Below are 18,155 nucleotides of genomic sequence, written 5' to 3' on the forward strand. Positions count from 1 at the left end.
AAAAAAATACATTCTAAGTTAAATTTTTTTTTCAGGTTTGCCATTCTAGAGTGAACTTCCGTCTGTCATGTAATCTAAATTCTTTCTAAGGTTTCAGTTCCCCATTACCTCTTCAATGTAAACTGATTTCATTTGGAGTGTAGCTTCCCTTCAGGCACATTTGATTAGGAATTTCCCAGTTTGACAAGGTAATAATGAACTAAATCTGAGTCACACTTTTTATTTTAAGTGAATGAATACACTCATTGCTTCCTAGCATGTTCATGGTTGGTCCTTGTTTTTCATCTTTGGAAGGCAATGAGATTTTCTGCTGATGGGTTAGGCTCGCTTCCCTGATCTGTGAAGACAAAATGAGGATAAGTAGCAAAGGGACAAAGGCTTTTAGATTTTTCTAATCTCGATTAGAAAAGTTTTAGATTTTTCAAAGCAAAGTATTATATCATAGTCTCCAGAGATTTTGGCATCTATTCCATTTTACTGTTTTGCGCTGTGATTTGCTTTCATACTGCTATATTAAAGGCATCTGTGGTTTTTGAAAAAGGAAATGCTAGCTGCTTACCACTTAATATGTCTTACTTAGGTTCTCAAATTACTGCTTCTGACTTGAGCTTCCTGGTTTTTTAAAATCCTTAGTCTGCTTACACCCACTACTGAGCTCAGTTTCTATCACAAGCAATCAAAAAGTTTATCTTTAATGAAGAGTTTTTGCTTGTTCCACCAACAGCAAAAATCTGTAATAAGAAAGTGCATATACTGATATTGAGTGGCTACTGCAGCTCTAAATGTATGTTGTGTCAGACAATAGCAATGTTGTGAAGCACCGGTACTAGTGCAGCAGTGTATCCTTAATGTTCCTCTGATTCTTCTGACTGTCAGCTGCAGAGTGTGTCTGCTCCAGCAGTGAGGAAAGAGGACTGGAGATGTCTGTGGCCTTTCTCCCCCCACTTCCCTACACTGGCCCCATTTCTCAGCAAGGTGCCAGAGCAGACCACAGCAGGTTTGCCACATATCTACGTGGAGCTGGTAGAGATATCTGGGTTTTGGAGGAGTGTGGTGAGGGAGGATGTCATATCTCATGGGGCAGAGGAAAAGCAGAGTGCCACAGTCCCAGTACCATCTCAAGCTGTAACATGTAGCATGTTCTTTGAGAAAAATCCCACTAGCTGGGGACTGGAGGATTAGTGAGGGCAGAAGAGGGGGATGCATCTACCTTGCTGAAGGTTGAGCGCTGTGACTTTCACTTCCTGAGGAATACACACTAGCCCAAGTATTCAGAGTTAAATTGGTGGAACAAACCAGACATGGCTGTGGACTGGAAGGAGATGAACCTGTAACTGTAGAGGAGACTTAGTACAGCAGGGGTAAGCCAGTGAAGCTCTGTCTGCTCTTTCATTTACCCTGGAAGGGGGTAGCATCGGGGAAGCTGATGCTACTTGTGATGCCGTCTTCCTAGCATCTTCAGAAGAAAAGAAGAGAGGGAGAGACAATGACAGGATTGTTGTCCCAGTCCTGTTTACAGCGGGACACATCGCTCTGTGCAGCACTTCAACCTCTAGCAAACCTGAGCTTACGTGTGTCTCAGCCGCAGGCTTGCCTAGGAATTGCATTAGCACTTCTGTGTTCCCTCTGATCACGACATTGGCAGATGATTGGTACTCTTTCTGGTCATTTTTAAGTCCCCTCTTTATTTGAATCAGAAAAGCCTTTTTACAAAGAAATTAAGTTTTTGGAACTTGTGCTTTAAGTGTGTCTTTTTGTTTTTAACATATATACTCAATGCATATGCATACTGTCAGTGCTGCTATGAGGTGATCATTTCACTGAAAGATGAAAATTGGCCTTCCTGACTCTGCAAGAGAATGGGCAAAATGTTTTCTTTCCACAAAGGAAGATTTAGAATGCTATGTTCAGTGGCTTTTCTGTGCCAAAAAAAGTTTCATCTTCATTGATATACCCTCAAGAACCTGCTTATTAAGGTCCTACTGGAGCTTGATAGATAGAAACAAGGACATTTATTAAACTAACATTTAATAAATAAGAAAAACTTCGAAAACTCCCATTTGACTTTTTTTTTGTTTTCCTAGCAGATATTTTCAAGTATACCTTACTACTGTTTTCCCTTACCCACTAACCTTGTCTAAATGTTTCCATGGTTGGTAGCATGTCTTCGCTGACCCATATATCTTTTGAACAGAACAGTGAACAAGACTAAAATAAGGAATTTGTGTTGAGAATATATGCTTTACCTCCTAACACCAATTCCTCAAGAGAAGAGCACCAAGTTGGAGTATATTTGAAATGTGTGTTTTAAGGATATGATTCCATAATTGCTGATCATTCTGTCACTGGTGGTTGCACCCAGGGAATTTTTCAGACCTCTCTTTACCTTCCCCCTGTTCATTGCAGAAAGGCAAAGAGTTTTGCCACTGCTTTGGTTTTTTCCGTCTTGTTTTGTTTTCCTCCATCTGTTTCTGCCTTCACTAAGCAGAAGAGACAAACAATGTGGTGTTCCACACCTAGTTTGAAGGGGTCACTTTGAAGAGAGAATCACTGCTGGAGTCGAGAAATACCTATCTCTAGCAGTGTACTGCAGAAATACTATTCCTTCTTCCCAGCCAAGTATAAGGAGGGTTTCAAGTTATCTGCTCTAGAGAATGGTCCGATTATATCTGTATGGCTACTTGCCTGCACTATAGTGAGGCAAAGATGTGGCACTCTGGGACATGATTTAATCTATTCTACCCTTGACTGGTTTATCCTCATAGCCTTTCTCTGTTCTTGTTCCTGTTTGGACAAGATTTGTGGAGCTGATCTCAAGTTATCCTACTAGCAATCTTCCAGTCCATTCTGGAATCACACTTGACTTTTTAGGGTAGTGTCACATAAATACTCCATAGTCATTCAGTGGTCAGTGGGTATCTGGGGCTTTTTTACATGCTTTTCCAACTTGTTTTATCTCATGTGTTTTTGTGGATGGTACCAAAAGGCACAATGTACTGCTGAGTTTTTCTCATTCTTCCCATTCCACTTCTTGTATACTGTCCTGTGAACTTTGTACCTTCGAGCAGTTTTATGGTCTCTTTATGCCCACTCTCCAGCCCGATGCTTCTGCACACCATGCTCCCCATTGCTCTCTCTGTTTTAGCCAAGACTTCATCCTCCCGTAATTCTTTTGCAAAGTCTTACCTTCTCCATCGTAACTAATAATCTTCCATGTGGAACCTATCAATGCCTCATTAAACACTATGCTGATGATATGTACTGCCTTTCCTTTATTTAAACAAAATTAAGAAGTTAACCATAGCAAGATGACAAACTGGACTCATCCTGAATCCATCTTGCAGTTAATACATAGTGTATTGATCATCTACCATAACTGTATGTTGTTAGCCATCCTCTTACTACTCAAAATCTGTGCATTAGATGGCATCTTTATGGATGGTCTTTTATGATTATGATTATAATAATGACTTACTGATAAATATTTTTCAAGAAATCTCAGGAACATTCTGAAACATTGCCACCTTGTGGCTTTTAAAAAATCACCATCTTTAACAACCTTTTTCTTATACTTAGTTGGAAGAAAGGGTGTAGCATAGTTTAATTTAAAATAATTCACTCATGAAATTTTCTGTCTTTGTTTTCCAGCTTACCAGAAGTGAATAAATGAATCTTAGTAGTTTTACACAAAGTTGTTCTTCCATGCAGCTAGGCTTCTTTTCTCTCTCACTTTTTGTTTTCCTTACAGGGAATTAACATGGCTGTGCAGTGTAATATAAGGATGACAGAGACCATAAACCCGCTAAGCAGTAGCTTTTAAAATTACGGAAGAATGAATTTATCAAGGTATAATTAGGTATCAGGTGGTAATATTTAGGATGCACTTTGGAATCCCAGCTGACTAAGTAGAAGCTGAATCTCAAAATTATATAGATGAATTGACTTTGCAGCAGTCTTATTAATATTTTATATGCATGCCTGATGCTTGTCTTCTCCAGGAAAAAAATGTTTTTTAAATATGGTGGCACTTTCCATTTAAGTATAGTAATAACAAAAGAAGATCTGTGGTAGACTGCAAAAATTGATGGGTTAGGTTTCATGTTTTGTATTGTAAAAAAACTTGTAGAGTACATGATCAAAATGCTCCTTTCTTTTGTGAGCTCCTTTTCCTGTTTGTCATCATTGTTGGAGTGTTACTGTAACAAACAAAAATATTAATATTTTATCAGCCAGGAAACAAAGGTGCCAAACCTGTTTTTTTTACCTGCTTCTTTTTTCTTTCTTTCTTTCTAATGAGAAATGCAAAAAGCAGTGGACCATGGGCCTGCAGTCTATCCTGAATAATGTGGTTCAGTGCCAGGGAGTGTGAGAAAGGACCAAGATCTGGAGTGCCATCCAGAGTTACTGCTTTCCCCAGCATGAGCTTGGGAACCTCTGAGCCCCATTTTGAGCAAGCTCCACAAGACAGAGCTCTCTGCCAAGCCAGACATAGGGTCCAGGCTCCCTGGTGGGTGAGGGCAGCAGTGCCAGCAGGCTGGCTGTAAGCAGCATTTCAGGAGGAACCCAGCAAAGCTGACTAAAAGAGGCTGAACATCGATTACAGTCCTGTTCTCATGGGATTGAAAAACATGCAAAGCAGTAAATTTTTCTGCATGGCCCTTCAGTAGGTCCAGACTGTAACATCATTCTCAAAATGTGTTCCACTAGATGTGCATATACAGTAACATGAGAGGAAAAGGAGCAATGAGATTCAAAGAACCAGAGGGCCCACAGCTTTGAGGTGGTGCTACAATTCCTCTGATTGCTTCTCTTCTGTATCTCAGAAAAATGGCAACTGTTTCCTTTGATAAAATAGTGTGCACTGAAAATAAGATTTCCATTTTGTTTTCTATTTACCTCATATGATAATCTACAGGAATACAATTTAGCATGGAGAAGCACAGCAAGTGCTTCCAGTTTATGGGTAGAAAGTTGTGAGGGGCCAACCAACTGCACAGCAGGCAATGGGAAAGAAAGGCGAGGATGCTGCCTGGGAACATTAAGACATTTTTCTGCATTTCAGTCTTCTTTTCTGATGAAGGGAGAGTAGGTTCATAAATGATTTACAACTTGCTGAAGGAATTTGAAAATGTATCACAGTCATTTCCCATACAGATGTCAAAATAAATCATTTTGTACAATAGGAATAGAATGTGGTATTGGACTGGGTAGTATAGTTTGGGGAGCTGCATGAAATGATTATAAATCAAGGTGAAAATTTCAAAGGGACTCTGAGAAAGTCGTAAGTGTTTGGAAGAAGCAGTAAAATAAGAAAGACAATGATTTTCAAAATGGGAAGGGAAGGGCATCTTCATTTGGAGACAGGTGCAAGAAATGTATTAGGAACCTGCACTGGGGACTCCCAAAAAAGCAGAGCCAGGGTGTGGGTGGGACAAGCTGTCCAGGCAAGGAATGGGGATGGGAGAAGGAGTTGTGCTGAGAAGCCTCCAAATTGGTGAAAGCTGAAGAGAGTGTTGGGGCAGAATAGAGCGTGCAGGTGATGGAAACTGTTGCTTCTGCAGTCTCTGTTGTCTGCTTGCTTCTTTCTGCTTCCCCTCTCAAGAAAGAGAAATCATACTACTGCTAGAGAGTGCTGAGCCTTGAGCTACCCTACTATTTCAGAAACCACACTTTTAAGGTGGCAGGACGGCTTCAGGCCTCCCCAGGAAGCCACAGGCTCTCTCCACTCCTGAGCCTTGTGGTGTTGTCCCCCTTGGTACACAACAGTCAGAAGGGACCTCTGGAGATCATCCAGTCCAACCACCCCATCAAAGCAGGACTGCCAGCAACACCAGGTCTGGTCAACAGTGGCTTTGTCTAGCCAAGCCTTGAATAACTGCAAGACTACTGAAGTTCTTCCACAGGTCCAACGCAGAGTGAGAATTGCAGTACAGGAGTATAGGGTTGAGAATGTTCAGAAAAAACAAGTAGTAATACAAGGCCTTTTTGACCACTAACAATGGGAAACAATTTTTTTTTTTTTCCTTTCTCTGCCTTTGCATATTTTCCTTCTTTGTAATGTGCATAATGGTGCTAGTTGTTGAACAGTGCCAAGGTAACACTAAGCAATTCCTAATTGACTTGGTATGCATCTTTTGACTTGCCTTGGAGTCAAATGAATGTTTGTTCCTTCTCTTATTTCTATCTTCATTGCTGTGGAGAAAGAAATCTGGATGTTTTTCTAAATCGAGTGTCCTTTTCAAAATTAACTAAGTCTTCATTAATGGTGCAGAAATCCTCATTAATGAGAATAAGACAGTTGGCAGAGGCAGCCCAGTTTGGCATTCCAAATCCCAGGCTAGGACTGGCAATTTAAAATACAAATTTAATGAAAATTGCTGTGAATGAAGGAGATATAGGTCCTCATCTGTCATTTTCTTTTCTTAGTGAGATTTGTGCAGGGAATGCAAAATCATTGACAGACAATTACAGTTGCTGAAAAGAATCTTTTTTTCAGCATGTGATTTCACTTTAGACCATGCTAATGCTGAGTGAAGATTTACAGCAGGAGGAGAGAGTACAAATTCCTAAAATAGCACATTGGTCATAAGGCCAAGATTTAATTTTCTGGGTAGAAACCAGCTGTAATAAGCCTAAACAGCATTGTGGATCAGGGAGAAAGGTGAAAATGTGGAAACATTTTTCTCTCTACTAGGTCCTGTTTTGGAATATGCCACATGTTGAGGCTACCTCAATACAACATCATTTGTCACCAACAAGGTCTGCAGCATGAGTGTTATTTTATTCTAGTCAAAGTTGTTGCTAATTGATTAGTGCTCGCTGTCTCACTCTTTCAATTTTTTTCTGTCACCACCCATCCCTGTCAGAGGCAACAATCACTCAAGCATGAATGTCACCACAAATGTGACCGGCCTTGCTTCAGTGCCGTCACTTGTTCCATTCGATGCACTATGCAGCCATGCACATCTAGTTTCCTTTTTAGTCTGGTTTTCAGATTATTTTTATAATCAGATCAGCTATACAGGAGCAAATCAAAAAATCAGACAAAGATGGTAGGGCTTGCTGGATAGAGATCCAGGCGGAGCCCTTTCCCAAACCTTCCAACAGCTGTATTTGGTGTACATGAATTCACTCTTGCAGCTCTGAACCTCTGAGTCCTTGATCATTCCATAGGCTGACCTGAAGGGCAATACTGCTTTGCTTGACATTTTTGCTTGAGATTTTGCCCAACGTAAAAGGGACTTAAATTTTTTCTAGAGAGCTAGATGCTGGTTTTCCTTTATTTTCAGTGCTTCAATACTTTCCATTGTGGGGTTGTTCCTTACATTTTCCAGTCTCTCCTCCAGTGACAATTCTTTACAGCCGCGATGCTTCTTCCCTTCTTGGTCTGAAAGGTCAGCAGTGGCTGCCCTTTGAGAAAGCCGTAAGTGAGTCTTTCTCTTTCCTCACTTGGTGAGTCTGAGGCTGCTAACCCTCTTTGTAAAGACTCTACAATTCTTCCTCAGTCATCCTTTTTTTTTTTTTTTTCTTCTCTAATGAAAAAAGCAAGCCATCACAATTTGATACAGGATTTTCATAAGCTCCCTTCAGTTCTTGTAATAGTCAAGCTAATGTGTGTGGGAATCACCATTTTGGTAGCCTCCCTTAATACATCTGACATGTGCAGGTTTCAGTGCTGTCCAGTGCTGCATCCTGCAGCTCTCCAATGCTATTCATGGTAATGATTGTTATTATTTCCCTGGCTTTTGTGTTGTTTGCCATGCACTGCAGAACTTATATGTGAGTTTTTTATTCACATCTTGTATTGTAATTGTGTTTACAGGCCATAAAGAACTATTCAGTCAACAGTGGTCTCTGTAAGAGTCTGTCAGTATTTTTGGTTGGTTGGTTGATTGTTCTAGTCTGACTTCTAGGAAACAGAAGCTGAAACTCCACTCTTTCTCCATAACAGCTTTGGAATTTACTTAACCATTTCAGCAAAATGGCAAAGATCTTGTTTAATATGCTCACTTAAAGAGAAGCTACAGTGAACACATTTAGTCCTTATCAGACATCATAAAATTGGTATCCAGGATAATACTTATGAAATTCCAGCATCTTTTGGAGTTTATACCATCTTAAGCACCAGAGAATTTAACTATCAGTCCAAACTTCTCTCTTGTGTGGATTCTCTATTGTCTGTAGGTGGTCAGCTCATTTTACAACCTCAGTATGTTTCAGTTAAAACAGTAAATCAACTGCAAGGCACAAATAGTGGGCGATAGAGCTTCGTAAGGTCCACTGTTGATGAAACTATTTGTTTTGGATTTTAACCCAAATTTTGGGTTACCCAAATATAATTCTGCTGCAGAGATATAACCATGCTTAATTCAATTAACATAAAAATTATAGTAATTAACCATTTTCTACCAAGATGTGAGACTGTTTGGTTAATCTGAAATTGATATATGCATGAACTGTCAACAAATATTTTATTCCATCATATTCTTTGCAATATTCTTAGTATAAATATGACAACAATAGGAAATAGACTAAGTTAATGATCCTTAGCCTCAAGTCCACATGAACTACCACAAACATATGAAGGAGCTTTAGTCTAAAGTAAGTACCAGGGCATTTCTGCAAAGTTTAATTTATTCCTTGGTGACAAAAATATTCAATGTATCTTCTTCCAGAAGAAACTAAAATTAGAAACCCTTTGAGTATTATTTGGTGGTTTTGGCTGGTGAATGTGTGCATGTGAGCAACACAAAGCACTTGCCTGTGCAGATACCCTCTTCTCAGTGTTAATTGTTGCTTCTTATTTATTTAACATCATTTAAATAAAAGGAGGATGTGGTCTGCACAAGATCTGCACTTCTGTGATGTCTCGCAGCTGCCATTATGGTGGGTCTCGATCATCAGATAACAGAATGACAGAATAGTTGAGGTGGGAAGGGAACTCTGGACGTCATCTGGTCCAACCACCCTGGTTTCCAGGATGAGCAGCTCCATCACTTTTCCAGGACTCAAGGTGAAACTGACTGGCCTGTAGTTCCCTGGGTCCTCCTTCTTGCCCTTCTTGAAGACAGGAGTGACAGTTTCTTTCCTGCAGTCTTCAGGCACTTCTCCCAGTCACCATGTTTGATCAAAGATTACCGAGAGTGGCTTTGCAATGACATCTGCCAGCTCCCTCAGTGCTTGTGGGTGCGTCCCATCAGGGCCCATAGACTTATGTATGTCTAGTTTGCTTAAATATTCCCTGACCTGCTCTTCCACCAAGGGTACGTCTTACTTGCTACAGCCTTTCCCTGTGTTCTCTGGAACCTGGGATTCCTGAGTCAGATGAGATGTGATTATGTGAATTCGTTCTTCAGACTGTTGCCATGACTGAAGCTAGCAGGTCTGATGGATAAGCTTGGAACTGCATTTTAAATTGAAAGTGTTTTTTATGTGAAAACAACATAAGTAGGTATCTAAGGACACCTTACAACACCTACGAACACCTGCTGCAAGTTTTCCAGGTGGTACCTGTGAATGCGGCAGAATATGTGGAAAAACTACATAAGCCTTTATAGTCAATACTGACAAGATCCAAAACATTAGAGGTCCTTTTTATGCAGGTCAGTGACCTATGCTAAAAATCTGTGGATATGGCAAGAAGAGATGTGTTTAACCAGGGGTTTGTACTGATGCATTCCGTTACTGAGCTGACTGGAACAGACATTGCCCACTGGATACGAAGCCATTAAAGCTATACCTTTATTACTGTTCTGCTGATTCAGACTGTGGATAAATCTATCATCCATTCTCACTGCTTAATAACCAGCTGTCACAGTCCTTGTAATGTAACACTTTCATTATATTGAGAAATAGGACACACAAAAGGATAGCAAATGATCCTGGGAAGTCTTTCCCAGACAGATAAATGCTACTAACAATAAAATAAGTTATTATTAGCATTGTGATGTTAATGAAAATTATGGACAATTATCTGGTCTTGAAGCTGGCTCTTCCCTTTCTGTATAGTTTTTTGCGTTTTTTTCTGCAGAAGACTTAAAAAAGACACCCACACCGGCTGCAGACGTTCGAGAGAAATGGTTCATACTATTTATGCAGTGGAAATTCTCAGGAAACAGACTAGATCAGGAAAAGATTGTCTAGTTTGCTAGTTTAAAACTTTTGAATAATGGTCACACACTATACCACAAAACTGATGTTGATTACATTTTCTTTTAGGAACGTCTCTTGATGAGTCTTTTGCCCAGGAATGTTGCAATGGAAATGAAGGAAGATTTCCTGAAGCCTCCTGAAAGGATTTTCCACAAGATTTACATTCAAAGGCATGACAATGTTAGGTAAGATACATGTAGCCCATGAAATAATTTAAAGCAGAGAATATTTAGTACAAATACAGTGACGTGCAATTGCAGTCAGGTCTTAGAGGAAAAAACCAAGCAGTACAGTGAAGATTTGTTGTTTATGCAGAGGGGGAGAATGGGACCACTAGGAAGACTTAATAGTCTTCTCAGAAGAAAATGGTGAATCAATAAATGGCTTAGAATAGTAGTGCTGGGAGGCAGACAACTTTTTTCAAATGAATAGTCATTCTTTTTGTACTGTATTATGTTTTGGGTGAATAAAAGTATTTATTTTGCATGGTAACTTTTACACATTTATATTTTCCTGATAGTAGGAGGGATTACTTTTAATGCAATAGATTTTCTGGGTAATAGCATGGACATACAGAAAGAATGTGTGATGTAAACTTAAAAATTATGTATCTGTCCCCATCATATGAGCATTCCTCCTCAGAGGTTATTGACTGAGGCTCAATTCTACTTCTTGCTCTTGTTCAGTAACAGGCTGTTGTGCAAGTGCCCTTGTTTATACTGGTTGTTGTTAAAGTGTATTCTCATTTGCTATTCTTCTCTGCCCCCCCCCAACAAATTCCTTAAAGGCCTTGACTGAATGGTGTTGTTTTATGATACTGTGATCAAAGATTACCGAGAGTGGATTTGAAATGACATCTGCCAGCTCCCTCAGTGCTTGTGGGTGCGTCTTGTGGGTAGCGTCTAGCTACTTTTTCTGCAAGTGCCTTGCTTCCACACCAAAAAAAGGGTCAGAGGTTTACTTGGTGCCGCCCTTGCACTAAGCAGGGTGCAGGCTTAATAAGTGATGCTGCAGAGCTGCCTTGATTTGCACCATGTACTCATGTGGCAAAGGAGTAAACTCCCTTAGCACCTTCTCCTCTCCCTCATCCACTGGTAAGTTCCTTCTCTTGGGGTTCAGTCTATCTCCAATGGAGACGACTCTAATATTTGCAAGGACCACTTCCTAGTGACTAAGCTGTTGCAACTAATAGCATTTATGTCAGTGAGGGAATCAGAGATGGCTGTGATGGGAGTGTTTAGAAGACTGACAAATTAGGTCAGTTCTACACTGTAAAATTAAACATTACTGAATTTATTCATTAGCAGCTCACTTCTTGCTAATGGTTAAATCTAACATAAAGTTGATCATCATCACTATGTGTAGCAAACTCTTGGTCTTTAACAATCAATTTAAAGTTAGCTCTAAGTGTACCCCAGAGCTAATGCTGTGAAGTTAGCATTGTTGGTTACAGTCTTTGATGGTTCTCAATTGCCAAAGTCAGGCTTGAGAGTTCCTGAAGGAGAGAATTCAAGATCAAAGTGGGCTGTCTTCCTTCTTCTCCAATTTTCCTTGTTTATGCCTCATGCTTTTATGCTGTTGTTCCCCCACGAACACCATTCGTCTTTTTTTCTTTTTCTTGCCCATCTTCTATCTTTGGATGATGTCCTGTCTATTTGTAGTCACTTATGCTTATCTTGTCTGCTGCCTGCCAGATTTTTGTTGCTTGGGTGCCTTCTACTATATTTCTTTGTCCCTTTGGTGATCACATTGCTTATATACTTATAAAAATTGTGTCTACTTATGCCATCACAAGTGCTATGAAATACATGTATACTACTTTGGTTGCACTTATATTCAGGTTCAAGGCAAGCCAACGATAATTATATCCTGATTAGTACGCTTATATCTTGTATGTGTCACAGGTCTGCATTAGTTACAGTGTGGCTAGTCTTCTTGAATGGCATTGCTTTGCAGCTGGACTGGTTGATTATCATGCTTCTGAGTTCTCTCTTGTGCTTAGATCTTTTTGAAGTATCTCGGGAGTACCCTTTTTTTTTTTTCTACATGAAATGGTGTTTCACATAACCACTAAGGCTGCTGTGGCTTACTCACTGCTTCTATGTGGAGCTCATAAAAGATTTTGAACCTGAGTACCCTGTCTGGAGAGGTGAATGAGTTCTCTGACATTAAGAGGGTACTTTTGGGGCAAATGGAAGCAAAGTAAGATGGTCTCATTTTAATGTCAAAGGAAAGATCCTCAGGGAAGAGAACTGAAAACAGGAGACCTCCCCTCACCATCTGTACTATAAGAAACTGTATTACCTTTTATATCAGCAGTGCAACTACTGTATTAAAATAAAAAGATAAAGGGGGGCATAGTGTCCCAGTGAATACCCAGCAAGCTGTTGCTAGCAGGTCCTGGTAGGCCAGAGTTTCACCGCAGGAGCTGTGTGACTGCAGATCTGAACGACATGGGGGACCTCCCTGCAGGTGCCACTCTGACACCAGTGTGGAGGACAGCACTACAGCATCCCTCCGGGAAGTGCTGCTGTTGGTCAGTGCCAATAATAAGATGTGTGCTTTATCTTTTTAAGGAGATGAAAACAACTTTTTTTTCTTTTGAGTAGTGGCAGTTCAGTGCTACACCAGGCAGACCTAAGAGACCACTCCCCTATTCTCACCACTTGTCCTCTTCAAACCAAGCATTCTGTAAAACACCACTATTAAAACAAACAAACAAACAAAAAGCCCCTCTATTGTCCTAAATTCCTGGAGATTTTAACCCCAAAGCTGCACAGTGGAAAATAGAAAACGAGCTGCACTTTTTACCTTTCCTATTCTAACACTGTCTTTTTCTCCCAGCAAATATCTGGAAGTGTCAGAGCATTATCCTCCAGAAAGGATAGGCTGGAGGAGGTAGGCATGCAAGTAGTAACTGCATGATTTTTCCATTCCTCACCTATTAAAAAAAAAACAAACAAAAAACCCCAACAACAAAAAACCTCACCAGCAAAAAACCCCATCTGTTTCAGTCTTCTAAATATCTGCCTGAAAAAAACAGGGTCTTTAAGCACTAGATCTTGTATGTGAAAAATAAGGGATTCATACAGCTACCTTCTTTACCTTCTCCCAGAAAAACACAGGGGGATACATTACAGTGGATATATGTATACACCCCTGTAAGAAGAGAATGATGGACAGGGAAAAGATACTGGCATATTTCAGATATACCATGGCAACAGCCCTGGTTTATCAATTAGTTGGTAAGTATTTTACCAACTATCAAATAGTTGTTTAATGGCTGCCTTCAGAAGGGAATGGAAACATGCCTCTCCATGTTGAGGGCAGAGCCCTCAGTGTTGTGTTACGCTTCGATGAGCTCTTCCCAGATCTGTAGTAAAGACAGGAATTTATTTTGCTCACAGATAACTCTCTTCAGTTAGAAATCACTTCAGACCTCCACCTTAGTACCCAAGATTTTATTTTTCTTTCTGCAGCACAAAGCACTAAATTCCTTCAACAACAATTGAAGATTTCTGTGGGGAGGGGGGGCTAGTTTAAAACTTACTTTATATTTCTATTTGAGACTGTTCTAAGGGCATTAATGAATACGGCCCATAAAAGAACACTGAATAGATGGCTTCCTATGCAGAACTACAGTGCCATCAAAGGAACTTGCAGGGGCCCTGGGGAACTGTAGTCGTTTGTTGGCAAAAACCCTTTTCTCCTCCAAAATGCTCACATTCAGCAAATAAAAAGTTCCTGCTAAGACAGACACGTGCAAGCTTCGTAACTTGGGGAAGATCTGTTATATAACTTTACTGAAAGTGTCAGAAGGGCAGAAGGCGGCTGAAAGCTTGAACCCTCAAATGTTCCTCCAATTGCAGAGCTTGAACTTTTATAATTTAGTTCCAATAGAAGCAGATCCTTTGCACAATGCTCATGCTTACTGCTTGAGCTTTGCAGAAACAAATACTGACAGTCCACAGTCTGAAATGTTGTTTGGCTACTTGAGATAATTTCTTTCCTTGTTCTGTAACTCTTTATTTTTCATTTAGCTTTTATATTTTTAAATTAATTGCTCTGAATATTTTGTTTATGTCAACTTTTTATCACCTTTATTTGCATTTTTTCCCCTTCCTTTTATTTGGCTTCTCCTAATGCAGTTTTGTGGTGGTTCTGCTATTTTTTTTGCATTATTTGAAGATTAAGTGAAAGATACAGAAAGAACTGCTTTTTTTCTCCTCTCTCACAATCCATTAACTGTTAACTTTTGAAGAGCATCAAAGCTCTCTGTTCAGAAGCAGTTTCGTATCAAAAGAGAAAGATCACTAGGCCCAAATTCACCTTACTTTTGGAAGTGAGATAATGGTACAAGAAAAGGTTATTACCCATTCCAACCCCCTGTACATATTTGTGCCTGTGCAAAAAGGAACAAGAACTCTTTCCCGGGCAAGTTATATTATTTCCTGTGTACACTGTGTAAAGGGTAGTGGTTAGAAGAGAATATATTTATCTATGGAACCTTCCCAAAGAAGAGGTCAAAAGGAATTGTCACAAGTTGATGAAAATCAGTCCTTTGCCAACAAATTCTTAACTCTACAGATATGCTGCTGCTTTTCCTATTTTTTGTGTGGAATACCTGAATATTACCCAATAATCTTGAAGGAGATATGACTTTTTTTGTCAAAGAGGAAGAAATGAGGCTTTTTGTGTATCTGTTACCTCATGAAGTTTTTGAGCAGAATTGCTGTAAAGTAGGAAATGAGTGCATGTGTTTTAAATGGAAACAAACAACTTAATGCAAATGCAATATGCAAAACAAGACATGCACATCCAAAATTATTATAGTGTGAACCCAGTAAAGACACTAAAGTCAAGCATCAGGAATGTAAAATAATTGCAACCAGTATAATATTGATGCTTCATGAGAAGGAAATAGTCCATATACAGTTCAGGAGCCATTTCAACACAGTATAGGTGTTATCTTACTGGGGTGACCCCAGCCAAGGTTACAATGAAGGATGTGAGGACCAGATGTCAGCTTATATGTGAAGACTCCCCAACAGAACAGCTCTTCTGTGATGCTCAGGAGTATTGTTTGTAATATACAAGAGACAGCTCTTTCCTAAGATTAGGATAAGTAATGTAGGATTTATATTTCTATTTCTTATCCCTTGTCTGGCCCTACAGGGTTGAGGAATTTACAAATTATATATATATGTACAGTGGCTACACTACTCCTGGCTGAATTTCTTCCTGCAGCTGTAAGTCAATTAAGTAATTTCAAGTTGTGTTTCAGCTACAATATATGCCCTGTATGGAGCCCTCGACACCTTTTGTTGTTTGTCTCTTTTGAAATGGACTTTTCCCACTCCATCAGATACTAATGAAACTGTTTCAACACACGCATGGATGAGGATATGACTGACTTGGTCTGTTAACAGACAACTCACTGTGCTCTGTAACTGAAATAATGTTCAAGAGAGAAACAAAGTGAACACTGAACTGCTACCAATTTGTTGAGCCTCTGGTACAGCAATTTCATTTAGCCTAATTTTTACAAGTGTAAAATAAAACTGGCTGCTTTGTAAGAAGAGGTATTAATTTCAGGCAACACACTGCCTAATTCAAAGCTACCAATAAAAAGATTCCTCGTGGCCATTTAGAGGCTGTTGTGACCCAGTCTGAGGCCAGAGCACAGTCTGCAGCTATTTATACGCAAATATTTCTGATCTGTCCTGTCTTCTAGAAAGCATGAGAACTCAAAAAATTTTTTAATTTAACTTACCCATTCCAAAGTTTTAAAAAGCCATGATCATGATGCCTATGGTCAGGCTTTTGTATGTAGGCTTTCTGAGCTCGTAAGACTTCACAGTCAACTAATTTTCATTAATTATTATTTTGTAAAAAAAACCCTCCCTTTGTTTTTAGTTTTAACAGCCCTCTTTAATTTGTGTCTTCATCACTGCAGTGAGTTATAGAAAAAAAATATTAATAATTTTCTCTTATCGTTGATCTTTAAGGAAAAAAAACCCCACCCTACAGGTTCCTTTCTGAGGCAGCATGTGCCATTAAAATATCATTCTTATTGTAAGTTGTACTCTAATTAAACAAATGACCCAAGTGGAAGGAAAAAACAGGGCATACAACCCCTCCTTATTTTGCTTATTATTTGTTTATACAAGTGGCTCCACTGAAATCAGCAGGACTATTCAAGTGCACAACGCACATGAATGAATGCTGTTAAAAGTGAACATTTACCACCTGCAAGCTCCTAAATGTCTTGTGTAACTTGGCAGTATTTCTCCTTCTGAACTTCCCATAGAGTGACATAGAAAAGGATTGCTCTGTCAATACTCACAGTTGGGAAGCAGCTTAAATCTCTTCAACCAAGCCACAGGCTTTCTACGCTGGGTTTTAGCAGGTGCAGCAGCTTCCTGCAGTGCTGCGGGAGGGCTGCAGAGTCACCGGGCAGGTGCTGGCTATGCCTGCCTGCAGGGATCACAGGGGAGGAAACAGGAATACAGAACGTCCTGGAGGGGTGACTCAGGGCTTGTCAACACAGAAATGGTCCAGATAGTCAAGGAGTATGAGATAATGAGGTATGTAACTTGTAGGTCTGTGCTGAACCAGCTCAACTCCTTGTTTGTGACAGAGATGAGAGAAATGGCTGTTTATAATGCTTTCTTTCTTGAGGTTGCTCACTGCAGTGTGGCTTTGCTTTTATTCAGAATTTTTACACCAGAAGCAGTTAGAAATAGCTATTTGCATATCAAATCAAATACTCCAGGTAACTTTAAAAAAAGTCCATAGGAAACCTCCATTAAAAATAGAATCATGGAATCATAGAATGGTTTGGGTTGGAAGGGTTGCAGATCATCTAGTCCAATCCCCTGTCATGGTCAGGGACATCTTCCACTAGATCAGGTTGCTAAAAACCCTCAACAACCTGATCTTGAATATTTCCAGGGATGGGGCATCCACAGCTTCTCTGGGAAACCTGTTCCACCCTCATAGTAAAGAATTTCTTCCTTGTGTCAAGTCTAAATCTACGCTCTTTTAGGTTAAAACTGTTACTCCTTGTCCTGTCACTACAGACCCTGGAAAAAGTCTCTCTTCATGTTTCTTATAAGCCCCATTTATATACTGAAAGGCCGCAGTAAAGTCTCTCTGGAGCCTTCTCTTCTCCAGGCTGAACAATCCCAACTCTCTCAGCCTTTTTTCACAGGAGAGGTGTTCCAGCCCTCTGATCATTTTTGTGGCCCTCATCTGGACCCGCTCTATCAAGTCCATGTCTTTCTTGGCCTGGGGGCCCTAGAGCTGGATGCAGAGCTTACCCACAGGAAATGTTCTGTAGCAAACTAAACTCCTTTAAATAAATTTATTGAGAAGTTTGGTGATTTTTGCAGTTGCAAATAACTTCTTGAAATTATGTATATTTTGAAATGTTTTGGACATAATGGTTGTAAGTTCATTTAGTATTATTGGTAAATAAACCAAGCCATTTAGTATAACATATTATATTTGGTAGCTTTCTGTTAGAAATAAGCTAATTTTCCTCTCAAATGTAGAAAGGTGTCTATGTAAATGTTAGAAAGGCAGGCTGTGTTTTCAGTGGAGAGTATTTAAGCTACACTCTAACAATCACTACATTTTAAAAAAATGTTAAAACTAAAATATTATTACACAAAACCCCAAATAGTTTAAAGCTTATTTTACTAAATGAGAGTAAGACCAGTCAAAAGTTTCAGAAAATAGCCACAGAAAAGCTAGAGTCAAAACTGGGTTTTAGCCTTGCTCTAGGAGCTCTGCAAGAAGAAAGGCAATACTAACCCAGGTGCAGCTGCACCAACAAGCAGTTACTAGCCATGAGCAGAAGGTATTACAGGAGCAATGGGGGTTTTAAGTCATGGAAAGGATAACCATAGCTGTTACTTTGAGAGAGAAAACCAATAGCAAAAGTGTGCCAAATAAAGCCATCAGAAGGAAAGATTTCAAACTAGTCTCCTGCTGCTGCT

The 18,155-nt window shown here is 39.6% G+C and overlaps 1 protein-coding gene across 1 annotated transcript in view; it reads left to right on the forward strand.

Moving 5' to 3' along the window:
- ADCY1 (adenylate cyclase 1) overlaps positions 1–18,155 on the forward strand; it is a 153,348-nt gene that overhangs the window by 54,198 nt on the left and 80,995 nt on the right. Inside the window, exon 3 of the mRNA XM_075705746.1 lies at positions 10,219–10,337. Within this exon, the coding sequence (XP_075561861.1) occupies positions 10,219–10,337 (119 nt within the window). The remainder of the gene's footprint in view (positions 1–10,218; positions 10,338–18,155) is intronic.

The sequence above is a fragment of the Pelecanus crispus genome, chromosome 2 (genome assembly GCF_030463565.1).
Source record: "Pelecanus crispus isolate bPelCri1 chromosome 2, bPelCri1.pri, whole genome shotgun sequence".
Classification (NCBI taxonomy): Eukaryota; Metazoa; Chordata; class Aves; order Pelecaniformes; family Pelecanidae; genus Pelecanus; species Pelecanus crispus.